The sequence below is a fragment of the Entelurus aequoreus genome, linkage group LG07 (genome assembly GCF_033978785.1).
Source record: "Entelurus aequoreus isolate RoL-2023_Sb linkage group LG07, RoL_Eaeq_v1.1, whole genome shotgun sequence".
NCBI lineage: Eukaryota > Metazoa > Chordata > Actinopteri > Syngnathiformes > Syngnathidae > Entelurus > Entelurus aequoreus.
In genome coordinates this window covers 15,509,574-15,525,891 of record NC_084737.1, presented here as the reverse complement: position 1 = coordinate 15,525,891, position 16,318 = coordinate 15,509,574, and the positions used below count along the sequence as shown (strand labels likewise).

Sequence of the window (16,318 nt, the reverse complement as noted above, 5' to 3'; positions counted from 1 at the left end):
GCTGGACGAAAGCCTCAGCATGTTTCTGCCATAGTGAACGATCTCTAGCTGCTCCCTGCCACTGCACTGTTCCCCAATATTTGTCATCTCGCCATCTCACTCTTTGTCTTCCTCTATTTCTGCTCCCATCCATGGGTCTCCATGATGTCATTAGGGAAGTCCATCTATTATCTGTTCTACTGATATGTCCAGCCCACTTCCACTTACTGAATTTGATAGTTCTCATAATGTCTTGGACTTGCGTTTGTTTTCTCACCCATTCATTTGTTTTTCTGTCTTTATATGTGATTCCGAGCATATTTCTTTCCATGTTGTGTTGTGCTGCTGCTATATAGAAAATATATGTATAGACATATGTATGTATATATATATGTGTATGTATATATATATATATATATATATATATATATATATATATATATATATATATATATATATATATATATATATATATATATATATATATATATATATATATATATATATATATATATATGTATATATATATATATATATATATATATATATATATAATATATATATATATATGTGTGTGTATATATATGTGTGTGTATATATATGTGTGTGTATATATGTATATATATGTGTGTATATATTTTTTATATATATATATATATAGGTGTATATATATATATGTATATAAATGTGTATATATGTATATATATGTGTGTATATATATATATATATGTATATATATGTGTATATTTATATGTATATATGTGTATATATGTATATATATGTATGTATATATGTGTATATGTATATATGTGTATATATGGATATGTATGTGTATATACAGTATATTCGTATATGTGTGTATATGTATATGTATTTGTATATATATGTATATGTGTGTATATATATGTATATGTGTATATTTGTATGTATATGTATATGTGTGTATATATATGTATATGTGTATATATGCATATATGTATATATATGTATATGTGTATATATGTGTATATATATGTATATATATGTGTATATATATATATGTATGTGTATATATGTATATTTATATGTATATATGTGTATATATGTTTATATATGTATATTTATCTGTATATATATATGTGTATATATATGTATATATATGTTTATGTATATATGTGTACATATGTATATGTGTGTGTATATATGTGTGTATATGTATATGTGTGTATATATGTATATGTGTGTGTAAAAATGTGTATATATGCATATTTGTATACATATATATATGTGTGTATATATATGTATATGTGTATACATGTATGTATATGTGTGTATATATATATGTCTATATATGCATATGTGTATATATATGTGTATATATATATATGTATGTATGTTTATATGTATATATGTGTATATATGTTTATATATGTATATTTATATGTATATATGTGTGTATATATATGTATGTATATTTATATGTATATATGTGTATATATGTTTATATATGTATATTTATATGTATATATATATGTGTATATATATGTATATATATATATATGATGAGGTGGCGACTTGTCCAGGGTGTACACCGCCTTCCGCCCGATTGTAGCTGAGATAGGCTCCAGCGCCCCCTGCGACCCCGAAGGGAATAAGCGGTAGAAAATGGATGGATGGATGGATGGATGTTTATGTATATGTGTGTATATATGTATATGTATGTGTATATATGTGTGTATATGTATATGTATTTGTATATATATATGTATATGTGTGTGTGTATATATATGTATATGTGTGTATATATATGTGTATATATGCATATGTGTATATATATGTATATGTGTGTGTGTATATATATGTATATGTGTGTATATATATGTGTATATATGCATATGTGTATATATATGTATATGTGTATATATATACAGTATATGTATATACTATATATACATAAATATGTATATAGTATATATACATATATATGTATATATATATATATATATATATATATATATATATATATATATATATATATATATATATATATATATATATATATATATATATATATATATATATATATATATATATATATATATATATATGTGTGTGTGTGTGTGTATATAAATAAATAAATGATAAATGGGTTATAGTTGTATAGCGCTTTTCTACCTTCAAGGTACTCAAAGCGCTTTTGACAGTATTTCCACATTCACCCATTCACACACACATTCACACACTGATGGCGGGAGCTGCCATGCAAGGCGCTAACCAACAGCCATCAGAGGCAAAGGGTGAAGTGTCTTGCCCAAGGACACAACGGACGTGACTAGGATGGTAGAAGGTGGGGATTGAACCCCAGTAACCAGCAACCCTCCGATTGCTGGCACGGCCACTCTACCAACTTCGCCATATGTATATATATATATGTATATATGGATATATACATATATATGTATATATACTTACCATCTTGGCTACGCAGCAGAAGGGGAGGGGCTAGCACTAGTGGTTTTAATTCACCATTAATAAGGAAGAGAAGACGAAGAACCGGGGGTCTACGATCCCTACGGGTTCCGCAAGGGTGAAATTTGTAGTTGAATAGTCTTTTATATATATATATATATATATATATATATATATATATATATATATATATATATATATATATATATATATATATATATATATATATATATATATATATATATATATATATATATATATATATATACATATATATATATTATTTTTTTAAATTTTTAATTTGTATTATATTATATATATTTTTGATATTCTCTCCACAATTTTAAATGTCTTTAAATACACACTAACCTTGATACGGCACACTGTAGTATAGTTTTTAAATGTCAGTGGCATAAAAAATTATAATGATATTATAAAATTCATGTTAGCATTTCAGACAGTTAGCGATTAGTGCTCTCGTTGGCAGCTAGCAATTAGCGTCGTTACACTTTATTCTTGGAAACCCGTAATATTGCACAATAGCAAGGTACTATATGACCAGTTTGAATTTTTAAAAAATACAGGATATTTTAGTAGAGGCTCCCTCCATCATTTGGGGGTCCTTTGCCTGGAAGACTTTAAAGACCCCTAGGGTAAATATTGCCTTCATTATAGAGTCACAGTATGTATACACTGACACAAGTATTCTATTTCAGACACAGTACAAGGTTGTCATCCGCTTGCCTGAGCCAGGATGTCACACTCTTGTTTATTTTCTCTCTCTCCCCGGCCACTCAACCACCACAAGGTCACCAGCGGTCGCCTTTTAATGCCCCGTGGTCACGTCGGGCCTCCATTGCGGCCGAGCGTTTACTTCCGCCTCCTCGCTGACGCAGTGGGGACGTTTGGCGTGTTCGCGGGTTCCCTACTGTGAAACAGACATGCCATAAAATATTTGTTTTGCTAATTTTGTGTGTGCATTACAATATCAATTGTTTTGGATGATAAAATCACATTTTTATTGCAACTTTTAAAAATGAGCTGATTATGACAACTGCTTTCCGGTTGTTATTATCATTTGCAAGTATGACAGTTGCAAGTCCAAGAGTGTAGTGTATAGTTTATGGTGTGTTTTTTGTTGCGCCCTACAAGGTGTTAATACTGTAAGTATTGTACTCATTACAAATCAGCTGTTTTGTAACATGCATCTTTTTAGATGTGTTGAAATCGCCATGCTAAGTTGCTAATGCTAATCAGTAGCATGTCAACCGCAAAGCCGATGTATATTAGCATCAAGCTAGCACATTTTTGGTAAAGTGGAGCCTTGCTTTGGAGCGTTTTTTGAGTCATTTTTTTTGTTGGAATTGAAAATTGCAATATTGCTTAGAGGTAGTTTGGCGAGATTAGGTCGGTGCCAAGAAAGTACCGGATCCCGGATCCCAGTACCCATCCACTGTGTGGGGGCCATTTTGATATTTTTTGTTTTCAAACCTTTTTTCTTAAAAAAAAACCCTGTTTTAGTGGCAAAAACTAAAAAAAAAAATTCAATATTTTCCAAGTGGAATACTTGACGTGAAATAATTACATCAATAATTCATAACGACATTGATTTTTGATCCATTGTTATTTTTGTGCAATGATGAAACTAAAATTCTCAGGGACCCAAAAGGGCCCCACTCATAAAAGTGTTAAAAATAAGTCATACATTATTTTATTTTGTTTTTTTACTTTCAACGCTTAAATCTCTAAATCAACTTCATATTTTTCAGTCGTTTTTTATTATTTTTTTAAAATGTTTTGTGATGCTCTTTTCGTCATGGAAAACTTTGTTTTTTTTATGGCAAACTCACAAAATATGCGATATTTTTCCCCGAAAAAAATTCAAAGTAAAATAAAGTTATTGGAGCCTTGATTAGGTCAATAATTCATAACAACATTGATTTTGATTTATTTATTATTTTTCTTTAAGCAATGACAGTTAAAAAAAAATCCCACTAAAGTTCTTGGGTATCCAAAAGGGTTCCACTCAGTCATAATAGTGTTAAAAATAGGTTGTTTTATTTTCTTTAACTTTCAACGCTTACCGGTAAATCTCGAGATCAACTTTAGGTCTATCCTTTAATTATAAGATTTTATTATTTTTTTATCTTTTTTCTTTGTTTTATTCACCTTTTTGTCATGGAAAACTTAGTTTTTTTGTGGCAAACTCACAAAATATGCAATATTTTTCCCGGAAAAAATTCAAAGGGAAATAAAGTTATTGGAGCCTTGATTAGGTCAATAATTCATAACAATATTGATTTTGATTTATTTATAATTTTTTAAAGCAATGACAGTTAAAAAAAGATCCCACTAAAGTTATTGGGTATCCAAAAGGGTCCCACTCATAATAGTGTTAAAAAATAAGTTGTTTTATATTTTTTTTACTTTTAACGCTTAAATCTCGAGATTAACTTTAGATCTATCCTTTAACTATAATTTTGTATTTTTTTAAAATGTTTTTTCTTTGTTTTATGCACCTTTTTGTCATGGAAAACATTGTTTTTTTTATGGCAAACTCATAAAATATGCAATAATCTTTCCTAAAAAAAATAATTCAAAGTAAAATAAAGTAATTGGAGCCTTGATTAGGTCAATAATTCATAACAACATTGATTTTGATTCATTATTTTTTCAAGCAATAGATCTATCCTTTAATTATAAGTTTTTATAATTTTTTATGTTTTTCCTTGTTTTATGCACCTTTTTGTCATGGAAAACTTTGTTTTTTTTATGGCAAACTCACAAAATATGCGATATTTTTCCCCGAAAAAAATTCAAAGTGAAATATAGTTATTGGAGCCTTGATTAGGTCAATAATTCATAACAACATTGATTTGGATTTATTTATAATTTTTTTAAGCAATGACAGTTTAAAAAAAATCCCCCTAAAGTTCTTGGGTATCCAAAAGGGTCCCACTCATAAAAGTGTTAAAAATAGGTTGTTTTATTTTCTTTCACTTTCAACGCTTAAATCTCAAGATCAACTTTAGATCTATTCTTCAATTATAAGTTTTTATTATTTTGTATGTTTTTTCCTTGTTTTATGCACCTTTTTGTCATGGAAAACTTTGTTTTTTTATGGCAAACTCACAGAACATGCAATATTTTCCCCCAACAAATTATTTAAAGTGAAATAAAGTAATTGGAGCCTTGATTAGGTCAGTATTTCATAACAACATACATTTTTTATTTAATATTTTCTTTTTTTTTTTAAGCAATGAAGGTTTAAAAAAAATCCCACTAAAGTTCTTGGGTATCCAAAAGGGTCCCACTCAAAAAGTGTTAAAAAATAGGTTGTTTTATTTTCTATTACTCTCAATGCTTAAATCTCAATATCAACTTTAGATCTATCCTTTAAATACAAGTTTGTATTATTTTTTATGTTTTTCTTTGTTTTATGCACCTTTTTGTCATGGAAAACTTTGTTTTTTTGTGGCAAACTCACAAAATATGCAATATTTTTCCCCCAAAAAAATTCAAAGTGAAATAAAGTTATTGGAGCTTTGATTAGGTCAATAATTCATAACAACATTGATTTTGATTCTTTTTTTTTTTTTTAAAGCAATGACAACTTTAAAAAAAAATCCCACTAAAGTGCTTGGGTATCCAAAAGGGTCCCACTCATAAAAGTGTTAAAAATAGGTTGTTTTATTTTCTTATACTTTCAACGCTTAAATCTCGAGATCAACTTTAGATCTATCCTTTAATTATACGTTTTTTATTATTTTTTTATGTTTTTTCTTTGTTTTATACACTTTTTTGTCATGGTAAACATTGTTTTTTTTATGGCAAACTCATAAAATATGCAATAATATTTCCCCCCAAAAATAATTCAAAGTGGAATAAAGTAATTGGAGCCTTGATTAGGTCAATAATTCATAACAACATTGATTTTGATTCTTTTTTTTTTTTTAAGCAATGACAGTTAAAAACAATCCCACTAAAATTCTTGGGTATCCAAAAGGGTCCCACTCATAAAAGTGTTAAAAATAAGTTATTTTCTTTTCTTTTACTTTCAACGGTTAAATCTCGAGATCAACTTTAGATCTATCCTTTAATTATGAGATTTTATTATTTTTTATGTTTTTTCTTTGTTTTATGCACCTTTTTTAAATGGAAAACGTAGTTTTTTTGTGGCAAACTCACAGAATACGCAATATTTTTCCCCCAAAAAAATTCAAAGTGAAATAAAGTTATTGGAGCCTTGATTAGGTCAATAATTCATAACAACATTGATTTTGATTCATTATTTTTTTTAAGCAATGACAAGTTTAAAAAAAAATCCCACTAAAGTGCTTGGGTATCCAAAAGAGTCCCACTCATAAAAGTGTTAAAAATAGGTTGTTTTATTTTCTTTAACTTTCAACGCTTAAATCTCAAGCTCAATTTCAGATCCATTCATCAATTATACGTTTTTATTATTTTTTTTAGGATTTTTTGTTTGTTTTATGCACATTTTTGTCATGGAAAACTTCGTTTTTTTTATGGCAAACTCAAAAAATATGCGATATTTTCCCCCAAAAAAATTTGAAGTGGAATAAAGTAATTGGAGCCTTGATTAGGTCAATAATTCATAACAACATTATTATTATTATTATTTTTAGCAATGACAGTTTTAAAGAAAAAAAGCAGCCTGCATGGCAGCTTTTTCTCGTTACATTTCACCTGTTTGCTGTTTTATTTCAATTTATCGTTTTTTTTAATAGTATTTTTAGATTGCGGGCCGCACTTAAGACACCTCTGGTGTGAGTCTCCTGACTTTTGTTGACATGGTGGAATGAAGAGGCGGAAATGGAGGTACACAGTGACAACTCATGACCTCTGGCAGGCTCACGTTTCAAACAGCCTGCTCCCCTCCCCCTCGTGTCATGACCTATTTAGCGGGAACGCCGCAGGAACCGCGCAGCATGTGCTCCTAGTGGGCCTTCCTGCCTTTGAATAAAAGAAAAAAAAATCTGGGTAAAAAAACGGCATTATTATTGCAGTGGACATGGCGACATTGCTCCTCCATTCACTCTTTGAAAGTAACACTTTGTCGCCCTCTGCTGGCGCGCAGGTGTATTACATGGGGTGTGAAATTAATTTGTTCGTAAATGGAAAAGTTCATATAGTGAAGCGATTTTCTCCATCAGAAACAAAGTAAATATGAATAATTGGTTCCGGCCTTGACAAAAGTCCTTATTTGAGTGAAGGTTTGAACACACTATGAAGTGATGTACAGTATTGTATATCAAACGTACATAACAAGGAGGTGACGGATCAACGTTCTCTTTATTAACAAGACGAAACAACAACGACAAGCTGAACTGTCCTGTGTGTGTTCCTTTGTGTGCTCCTTTGCCAACACGTGCAAACACACAGAACTGTAGTTACTGACGTGTTCCTGAGCCCATGTGGTGATATCCTTTACACACTGATATCACCTTCGATCCTGAGGGATCAAAGGTCTTGGGCATTTAATGCTACGTGCAGTGATTTCTCCAGATTCTCTGAACCTTTTGATGATATTACGGACCGTAGATGGTGAAATCCCTAAATTCCTTGCAATAGCTGGTTGGGAAATGTTGTTCTTAAAGGCCTACTGAAACCCACTACTACCGACCACGCAGTCTGGTAGTTTATATATCAATGATGAAATCTTAACATTGCAACACATGCCAATACGGCCGGGTTAACTTATAAAGTGCAAATTTAAATTTCCCCCGAAACTTCCGGTTGAAAAGGTCTATGTATCATGACAATTGCGCGTGCCGTCGATGGTTGAAACGGAAGTATTCGGACACATTGTATCCAATACAAAAAGCTCTGTTTTCATCGCAAAATTCCACAGTATTCTGGACATCTGTGTTGGTGAATCTTTTGCAATTTGTTTAATGAACAATGGAGACTGCAAAGAAGAAAGCTGTAGGTGGGATCGGTGTATTAGCGGCTGGCTGCAGCAACACAACCAGGAGGACTTTGACTTGGATAGCAGACGCGCTATCCGACGCTAGCCGCCAACCGCATCGAGGATCGGGTGAAGTCCTTCGTCGCGCCGTCGATCGCTGGAACGCAGGTGAGCACGGATGTTGATGAGCAGATGAGGGCTGGCGTAGGTGGAGAGCTAATGTTTTTATCATAGCTCTGACAAGGTCCCGTAGCTAAGTTAGCTTCAATGGCGTCGTTAGCAACAGCATTGCTAGGCTTCGACAGGCGGCACAGCATTAACCGCGTAGTTACAGGTCCAGTGTTTGGTTGGGTGTCTCCTGATAGTAGTATAGTTGATCTTCTGTCTATCCTTCCAGTCAGGGGCTTATTTATTTTGTTTCTATCTGCAGTTAAGCACGATGCTATCACGTTAGCTCTGTAGCTAAAGTGCTTCGCCGATGTATTGTCGTGGAGATAAAAGTCACTGTGAATGTCCATTTCGCGCTCTCGACTCTCATTTTCAAGAGGATATAGTATCCGAGGTGGTTTAAAATACAAATCCGTGATCCACAAAAGAAAAAGGAGAAAGTGTGGAATCCAATGAGCCCTTGTACCTAAGTTACGGTCAGAGCGAAAAAAGATATGTCCTGCACTGCACTCTAGTCCTTCACTCTCACGTTCCTCATCCACAAATCTTTCATCCTCGCTCAAATTAATGGGGTAATTGTCGCTTTCTCGGTCCGAATCGCTCTCGCTGCTGGTGTAAACAATGGGGAAACGTGAGGAGCCTTTCAACCTGCCACGTCACGCTACTTCCGGTACAGGCAAGGCTTTTTTTATCAGCGACCAAAAGTTGCGAACTTTATCGTCGATGTTCTCTACTAAATCCTTTCAGCAAAAATATGGCAATATCGCGAAATGATCAAGTACGACACATATAATGGATCTGCTATCCCCGTTTAAATAAAAACATTTCATTTCAGTAGGCCTTTAAGCTGTTTGACAACTTGCTCAGGCATTTGTTGACAAAGTGGTGACCCTCGCCCCATCCTTGTTTGTGAATGACTGAGCATTTCATGGAAGCTGCATTTATACCCAATCATGGCACCCACCTGTTCCCAATTAGCCTGTTCACCTGTGGGATGTTCCAAATAAGTGTTTGATGAGCATTCCTCAACTTTATCAGTATTTATTGCGACCTTTCCCAACTTCTTTGGCACGTGTTGCTGGCATCAAATTCTAAAGTTAATGATTATTTGCACAAAAAAAAATGTTTATCAGTTTGAACATCAAATATGTTGTCTTTGTAGCGCATTCAACTGAATATGGGTTGAAAAGGATTTGCAAATCATTGTATTCCGTTTATATTTACATCTAACACAATTTCCCAACTCATATGGAAACGGGGTTTGTACTTTATGGAGAATTGTAGTTAATAATATAACTTGCATTCAATGTTGATAAAGTGTTGATTTTGAATCGAATCGTTACCCCCAAGAATCGAATCGAATCGTGTGTTGTGTAAAGATTCACTATCAATGCACTGTAAAATGCTAAATATATCTGTAATTGATTGTGTCCTTGTCTCCGGTCCAGGTCCTCTTGGACCAGGCCCAGCGTTCGGTCAAACAACAGCTGCAGCACTTCATCAAAGAGTGAGTCGCCCTCCCGTCTTCGGTTCTTTGCCAAGTACACAACATGTCCCCCCTGTGACCTTCAGGGACGTGCGCAAGTTCAAGGAGAACAAGAAGCACTTTGACCGCGTCCGCGAGGACCTGGAGATCGCCCAGGTGAAGAACGCCCAGGCGCCCAGGAACAAACCTCACGAAGTGGAGGAGGCCACCGGCTCGCTCAGCGTGGCCCGCAAGTGCTTCAGGCACCTGGCTTTGGACTACGTCCTCCAGGTCAGACCGTGCACCTTCACAGTAGCACCTGTGTCAGGGGTGTCCAAAGATCCTTTTGTAACGGTCTAAAAGTACTGTTAAAAAACAAAAAAGTGGAATAAAAGAGCAAACATGTGCTCAAATAAATGTAACAAGAAGAACTTGTTGACTTTAATAACACAAGGCTGCCATTTAAGCAGTTTTTTCTCTTTAAAGTTTCTTAAAAAATAATAATGAGTCAAAGTATATGTTGTTGTCAGTGACTGACTCCAATTTTCACTTCAAATATTCCACTTTGAAAAATTTGTTGCATATTCTGTGCGGTTGCCAAAAAAAAAAAAAAGTTTTAATTGGGAAAAAGGGCATAAAACAAACGGTTAAAAAAAATAAAGGTATTTTTGACGTTAAAAGCGTTAAAAGCAAACAAAAAATTATAATAATAAATGATGACTTATTTCTAGCATTTTTGAAAGGGACCATCTTTGATCCCTAAGCATTTTAGTGTGATTTTTATTTTTAAACTCTTTTTTTTAATTTTTTATAATGAATTAAAATGTGTGTTGTTATCAATGACTGACTCCAATTTTCACTTCAAATATTCCACTTTGAAAGATTTGTTGCATATTTTGTGCGGTTGCCATAAAAAAAACAAAGTTTTAATTGACAAAAAGGGCATAAAACAAACGGTAAAAAAAATAAAGGTATTTTTGACGTTAAAAGCGTTAAAAGCAAACAAAAAATTATAATAATAAATGATGACTTATTTCTAGCATTTTTAAAAGGGACCATTTTTGATCCCTAAGCATTTTAGTGTGATTTTTATTTTTAAACTCTTTTTTTAAATTTTTTATAATGAATCAAAATGTATGTTGTTATCAATGACTGACTCCAATTTTCACTTCAAATATTCCACTTTGAAAAATTTGTTGCATATTCTGTGCGGTTGCCATAAAAAAAAACGAAGTTTTAATTGACAAAAAGGACATAAAACAAACGGTAAAAAAAAAAATTAAGGTATTTTTGACGTTAAAACCATTAAAAGCAAACAAAAAATAATAATAATAAATGATTACTTATTTCTAACATTCTTAAAAGGGACCATTTTTGATCCCTAAGCATTTTAGTGTGATTTTTATTTTTAAACTCTTTTTTTTTTTTTAAATAATGAATCAAAATTTATGTTGTTATCAATGACTGACTCCAATTTCCACTTCAAATATTCCACTTTGAAAAATGTGTTGCATATTTTGTGCGGTTGCCATAAAAAAAACAAAGTTTTAATTGACAAAAAGGACATAAAAAAAACGGTTTTAAAAAATTCAGGTATTTTTTACGTTAAAAGCATTAAAAGCAAACAAAAAATAATAATAATAAATGATTACTTATTTCTAACATTTTTAAAAGGGACCATTTTTGACCCCTAAGCATTTTAGTGTGATTTTAATTTTTAAAGTCTTTTTTTTTTTTTTTTTAAATAATGAATCAAAATGTATGTTGTTATCAATGACTGACTCCAATTTTCACTTCAAATATTCCACTTTGAAAGATTTGTTGCATATTTTGTGCGGTTGCCATAAAAAAAACAAAGTTTTAATTGACAAAAAGGGCATAAAACAAACGGTAAAAAAAATAAAGGTATTTTTGACGTTAAAAGCGTTAAAAGCAAACAAAAAATTATAATAATAAATGATGACTTATTTCTAGCATTTTTAAAAGGGACCATTTTTGATCCCTAAGCATTTTAGTGTGATTTTTATTTTTAAACTCTTTTTTAAATTTTTTATAATGAATCAAAATGTATGTTGTTATCAATGACTGACTCCAATTTTCACTTCAAATATTCCACTTTGAAAAATTTGTTGCATATTCTGTGCGGTTGCCATAAAAAAAAAACGAAGTTTTAATTGACAAAAAGGACATAAAACAAACGGTAAAAAAAAAAATTAAGGTATTTTTGACGTTAAAACCATTAAAAGCAAACAAAAAATAATAATAATAAATGATTACTTATTTCTAACATTCTTAAAAGGGACCATTTTTGATCCCTAAGCATTTTAGTGTGATTTTTATTTTTAAACTCTTTTTTTTTTTTTAAATAATGAATCAAAATTTATGTTGTTATCAATGACTGACTCCAATTTCCACTTCAAATATTCCACTTTGAAAAATGTGTTGCATATTTTGTGCGGTTGCCATAAAAAAAACAAAGTTTTAATTGACAAAAAGGACATAAAAAAAAACGGTTTAAAAAAATTCAGGTATTTTTTACGTTAAAAGCATTAAAAGCAAACAAAAAATAATAATAATAAATGATTACTTATTTCTAACATTTTTAAAAGGGACCATTTTTGACCCCTAAGCATTTTAGTGTGATTTTAATTTTTAAAGTCTTTTTTTTTTTTTTTTTAAATAATGAATCAAAATGTATGTTGTTATCAATGACTGACTCCAATTTTCACTTCAAATATTCCACTTTGAAAAATTTGTTGCATATTCTGTGCGGTTGCCATAAAAAAAATGAAGTTTTAATTGAAAAAAAAAGGGCATGAAACAAACGGTAAAAAAAAATAAAGGTATTTTTGACGTTAAAAGCGTTAAAAGCAAACAAAAAATAATAATAATAAATGATGACTTATTTCTAACATTTTTAAAAGGGACCATTTTTGATCCCTAAGCATTTTAGTGTGATTTTTATTTTTAAACTCTTTTTTTAAATTTTTTATAATGAATCAAAATGTATGTTGTTATCAATGACTGACTCCAATTTTCACTTCAAATATTCCACTTTGAAAGATTTGTTGCATATTTTGTGCGGTTGCCATAAAAAAACCAAAGTTTTAATTGACAAAAAGGACATAAAACAAACGGTTAAAAAAAAAATTAAGGTATTTTTGACGTTAAAAGCATTAAAAGCAAACAAAAAAATAATAATAATAAATGATTACTTATCTTTAACATTTTTAAAAGGGACCATTTTTGATCCCTAAGCATTTTATTGTGTTTTTTATTTTTAAACTTCTTTTTTTTTTAAATAATGAATCAAAATTTATGTTGTTATCAATGACTGACTCCAATTTCCACTTTGAAAAATGTGTTGCATATTTTGTGCGATTGCCATAAAAAAATACTAAGTTTTAATTGACATAAAGGGCATAAAACAAACGGTAAAAAAAATAAAGGTATTTTTGGTGTTAAAAGCAAACAAAAAAGAATAATAATAAATGATGACTTATTTCTAACATTTTTAAAAGGGACCATTTATATATATATATATATATCAGTGGCGTGCGGTGAGGTTAATGTCTGGTGAGGCACGACTGCATCATCACAGTCAAATTTAAAAACATATGAACCTGCAGTGCAGGTGTACCTAATGTTGTGTCCTTGCGGTCGTTCGCGGCTCCTGCAGCGCGAGCATTGTTGTTTTTGCACTTTTTGGCTTCTTGTTAAGTGACTTTTTTTGGGTGGATTCGGTCTTGCACGTGGAGGGTTTGGGTGTGGGCTTTGGTTGGTGTGGCCGCGGTGCTCCCGTCGGGCGGTGCATTCTGCGGCGGAGCTGCTTGGCACAAGGAGGCGGGGTTATGATACGAGCCTCACACAGTGTGTCTTCGCAGCAGATTTATGATCGCTCAGCACTAAAAATACGTTACACATATACAGTTGTTGACAAAATACACTGTACATTATATACCTCAGCTAACTAAACTATGGAAATGTATAATATAATTCATATAGCAATACGGTCTCACTGCACAGCAGGCCAGCAGTTAGCCGAGTCGCACTCCATGGTGAGGCACAAGTGCCTCAACTGGCTGCTGATCACCGCACCGTCTCTTCTCAGTATTTGAACGGCAAATGTGAAAATAAAAATAAAAATAATCTAAAACTGGTGAAGTTAAATGGAAAATAACTTTAGTATAATCACTGGATATATAAAACAATTTAATTAATTTTTTTTTCTTTTTCTTTTTTTTTTCTTTCCATGATGGCAGGTGAGGCCGTGCCTCCCCTGCCTCTAGTGACGGCACGCCACTGATATATATATATATATATATATATATATATATATATATATATATATATATATATATATATATATATATATATATATATATATATATATATATATATATATATATATATATATATATATATATATATATATATATATATATATATGTATATATATATATATATATATGTATATATATATATATACATATATATATATATATATATGTATATATATATATATATGTATATATATATATGCATATGTATGTATATATATACATATGTATGTATATATACATATGTACTTATGTATGTACATATACATACATATATAGATATATACATACATATATATATATATACACATATTTATATATACATATATAATTATATGTATGTATATATGTATGTATATATATGTATGTATATATATATTTAAATATTTATACATACATATTTATGTATATACATATATATTTATATATATATATATGTATGTATATATAAAATATATATATATATATATATATATATATACAGTATATATGGGGACCACTGATGAAAAGGATAGTTAGATGTTGACATCCGCCCTCTTTGCGCAGATCAACGTCCTCCAGGCCAAGAAGAAGTTTGAGATCCTGGACGCAGTGAGTCTCCTTTTACATCGCATGACTCTGCCTCCTTCTAATGTCAGGCGTGGATTTATTGAATGTGGACGCAGCTGGTCTCTTTCTTCCGTCGTCCATCCAGGTGCTGTCCTTCATGCAGGCCCAGTACGCCTTGTTCCAGCAGGGCTACAGCCTCCTGGACGACATCAACCCCTACATGAAGAAGCTGGCGGCCCAGGTGAGCCCAGACACTCTTCAGTCAAAGATCATTTATTAGTATCAGAGTATATTGGCTTGCATCTCAGATATCCACTCCGATACAAGCAATGTAACATCTAAATGTCCTCCCACAGGCACACAAGGTTGGTCTTTTTTTTCTATTTAGTCAAGTCATTTACAAAAAGTGTCCAAACTACGCCCCGCCGGCATCTTCAATTTGGGCCCGCGAGACGGCACGATTTGGCAGGGCACGGTGTTGTAAATCAAAGATATGTGCACAGCGTTTAATTGTATGACCTGTTCCAAACAACCTTCCCTAGTCATGGTGCGATAAATTTAACTAGCACAAAAATTCAACAAACAGAGTCACACATAACAAATTGAACTTTGTGGATGTTAGAAAAAATGTCCAATCAGCATAAATTACACCCATTTAAATCCATTACAAGGGATGATGGGTAAAATGCCAACATTTTTGATTGATTAAAAAACTTTAAGAAAGGTCGTCATGGAAGTAAACAAGGTAGGGGTCCAATTTTCACATACTCTTAATATCCAATTATTAATTATATAAGCATTATATTATTATAATAATATGTAATCCTATGTATATACTGTATATATATATACCGTATTTCCTTGAATAGCCGCAGGGGCGTTAATTAATTTAAAACCTCCTGTCACACCTGCGTTTACCGGAAACCGGCGGGATGGCCGTGCATGCGGTAATTATTTTAAAACCTCTTCTCACTCTGGCGTTTACCAAAAGGAATCCATAAAATTTAGGCGTGCGCTTTGAGTGTGATGTAAGCATACCATCATGAAAAGCACATTTAATTAAAAAAAACGTTATTATGGTCTTACCTGTACTTATAAATGGAGTCCATTTTCAGCTCCTTCTGACCAAAAGCATCGATAACTTGTTTATAGAAGTCTTCCTTATTTTCTTTCTTCAGTTTTAAAAGTCTCTGTTTCGATGGAGATATTCCTTTAATTATTACCTCCTGCTTCCATTGAAAGTCCAGTTTAGAAAACTGTTTTATTTTAGATACCGGTATGTAATCCTCCATGTTAAAAGTTCAGGCAGAGGAAAGAAAAAAAAATCTCTTGCTGCGTGTGTTCACTTCTTCTGCAGTACCGGAAGTCGCAAGAAGGATCACTAGCGCGGCAGCGCCCTCTACCACCAGGAGGCGGGAGTCATTTAATGACTTATACAGT

The 16,318-nt window shown here is 31.7% G+C and overlaps 2 protein-coding genes across 5 annotated transcripts in view; one reads left to right on the top strand and one right to left on the bottom strand.

Annotated features, from left to right (window-relative positions):
* ubxn10 (UBX domain protein 10) overlaps positions 1 to 16,318 on the bottom strand; it is a 265,348-nt gene that overhangs the window by 128,048 nt on the left and 120,982 nt on the right. The gene's annotated exons all lie outside the window — the stretch shown is intronic.
* Positions 1 to 16,318, top strand: part of acap3a (ArfGAP with coiled-coil, ankyrin repeat and PH domains 3a) — a 112,137-nt gene that overhangs the window by 60,472 nt on the left and 35,347 nt on the right. For all 4 annotated transcript variants that reach the window (XM_062052673.1, XM_062052672.1, XM_062052671.1 and 1 more), the window contains exons 5-8: positions 9,973 to 10,031; positions 10,097 to 10,280; positions 14,876 to 14,920; positions 15,024 to 15,119. In XM_062052673.1, coding sequence (XP_061908657.1) covers positions 9,973 to 10,031; positions 10,097 to 10,280; positions 14,876 to 14,920; positions 15,024 to 15,119 — 384 coding nt within the window. The remainder of the gene's footprint in view (positions 1 to 9,972; positions 10,032 to 10,096; positions 10,281 to 14,875; positions 14,921 to 15,023; positions 15,120 to 16,318) is intronic.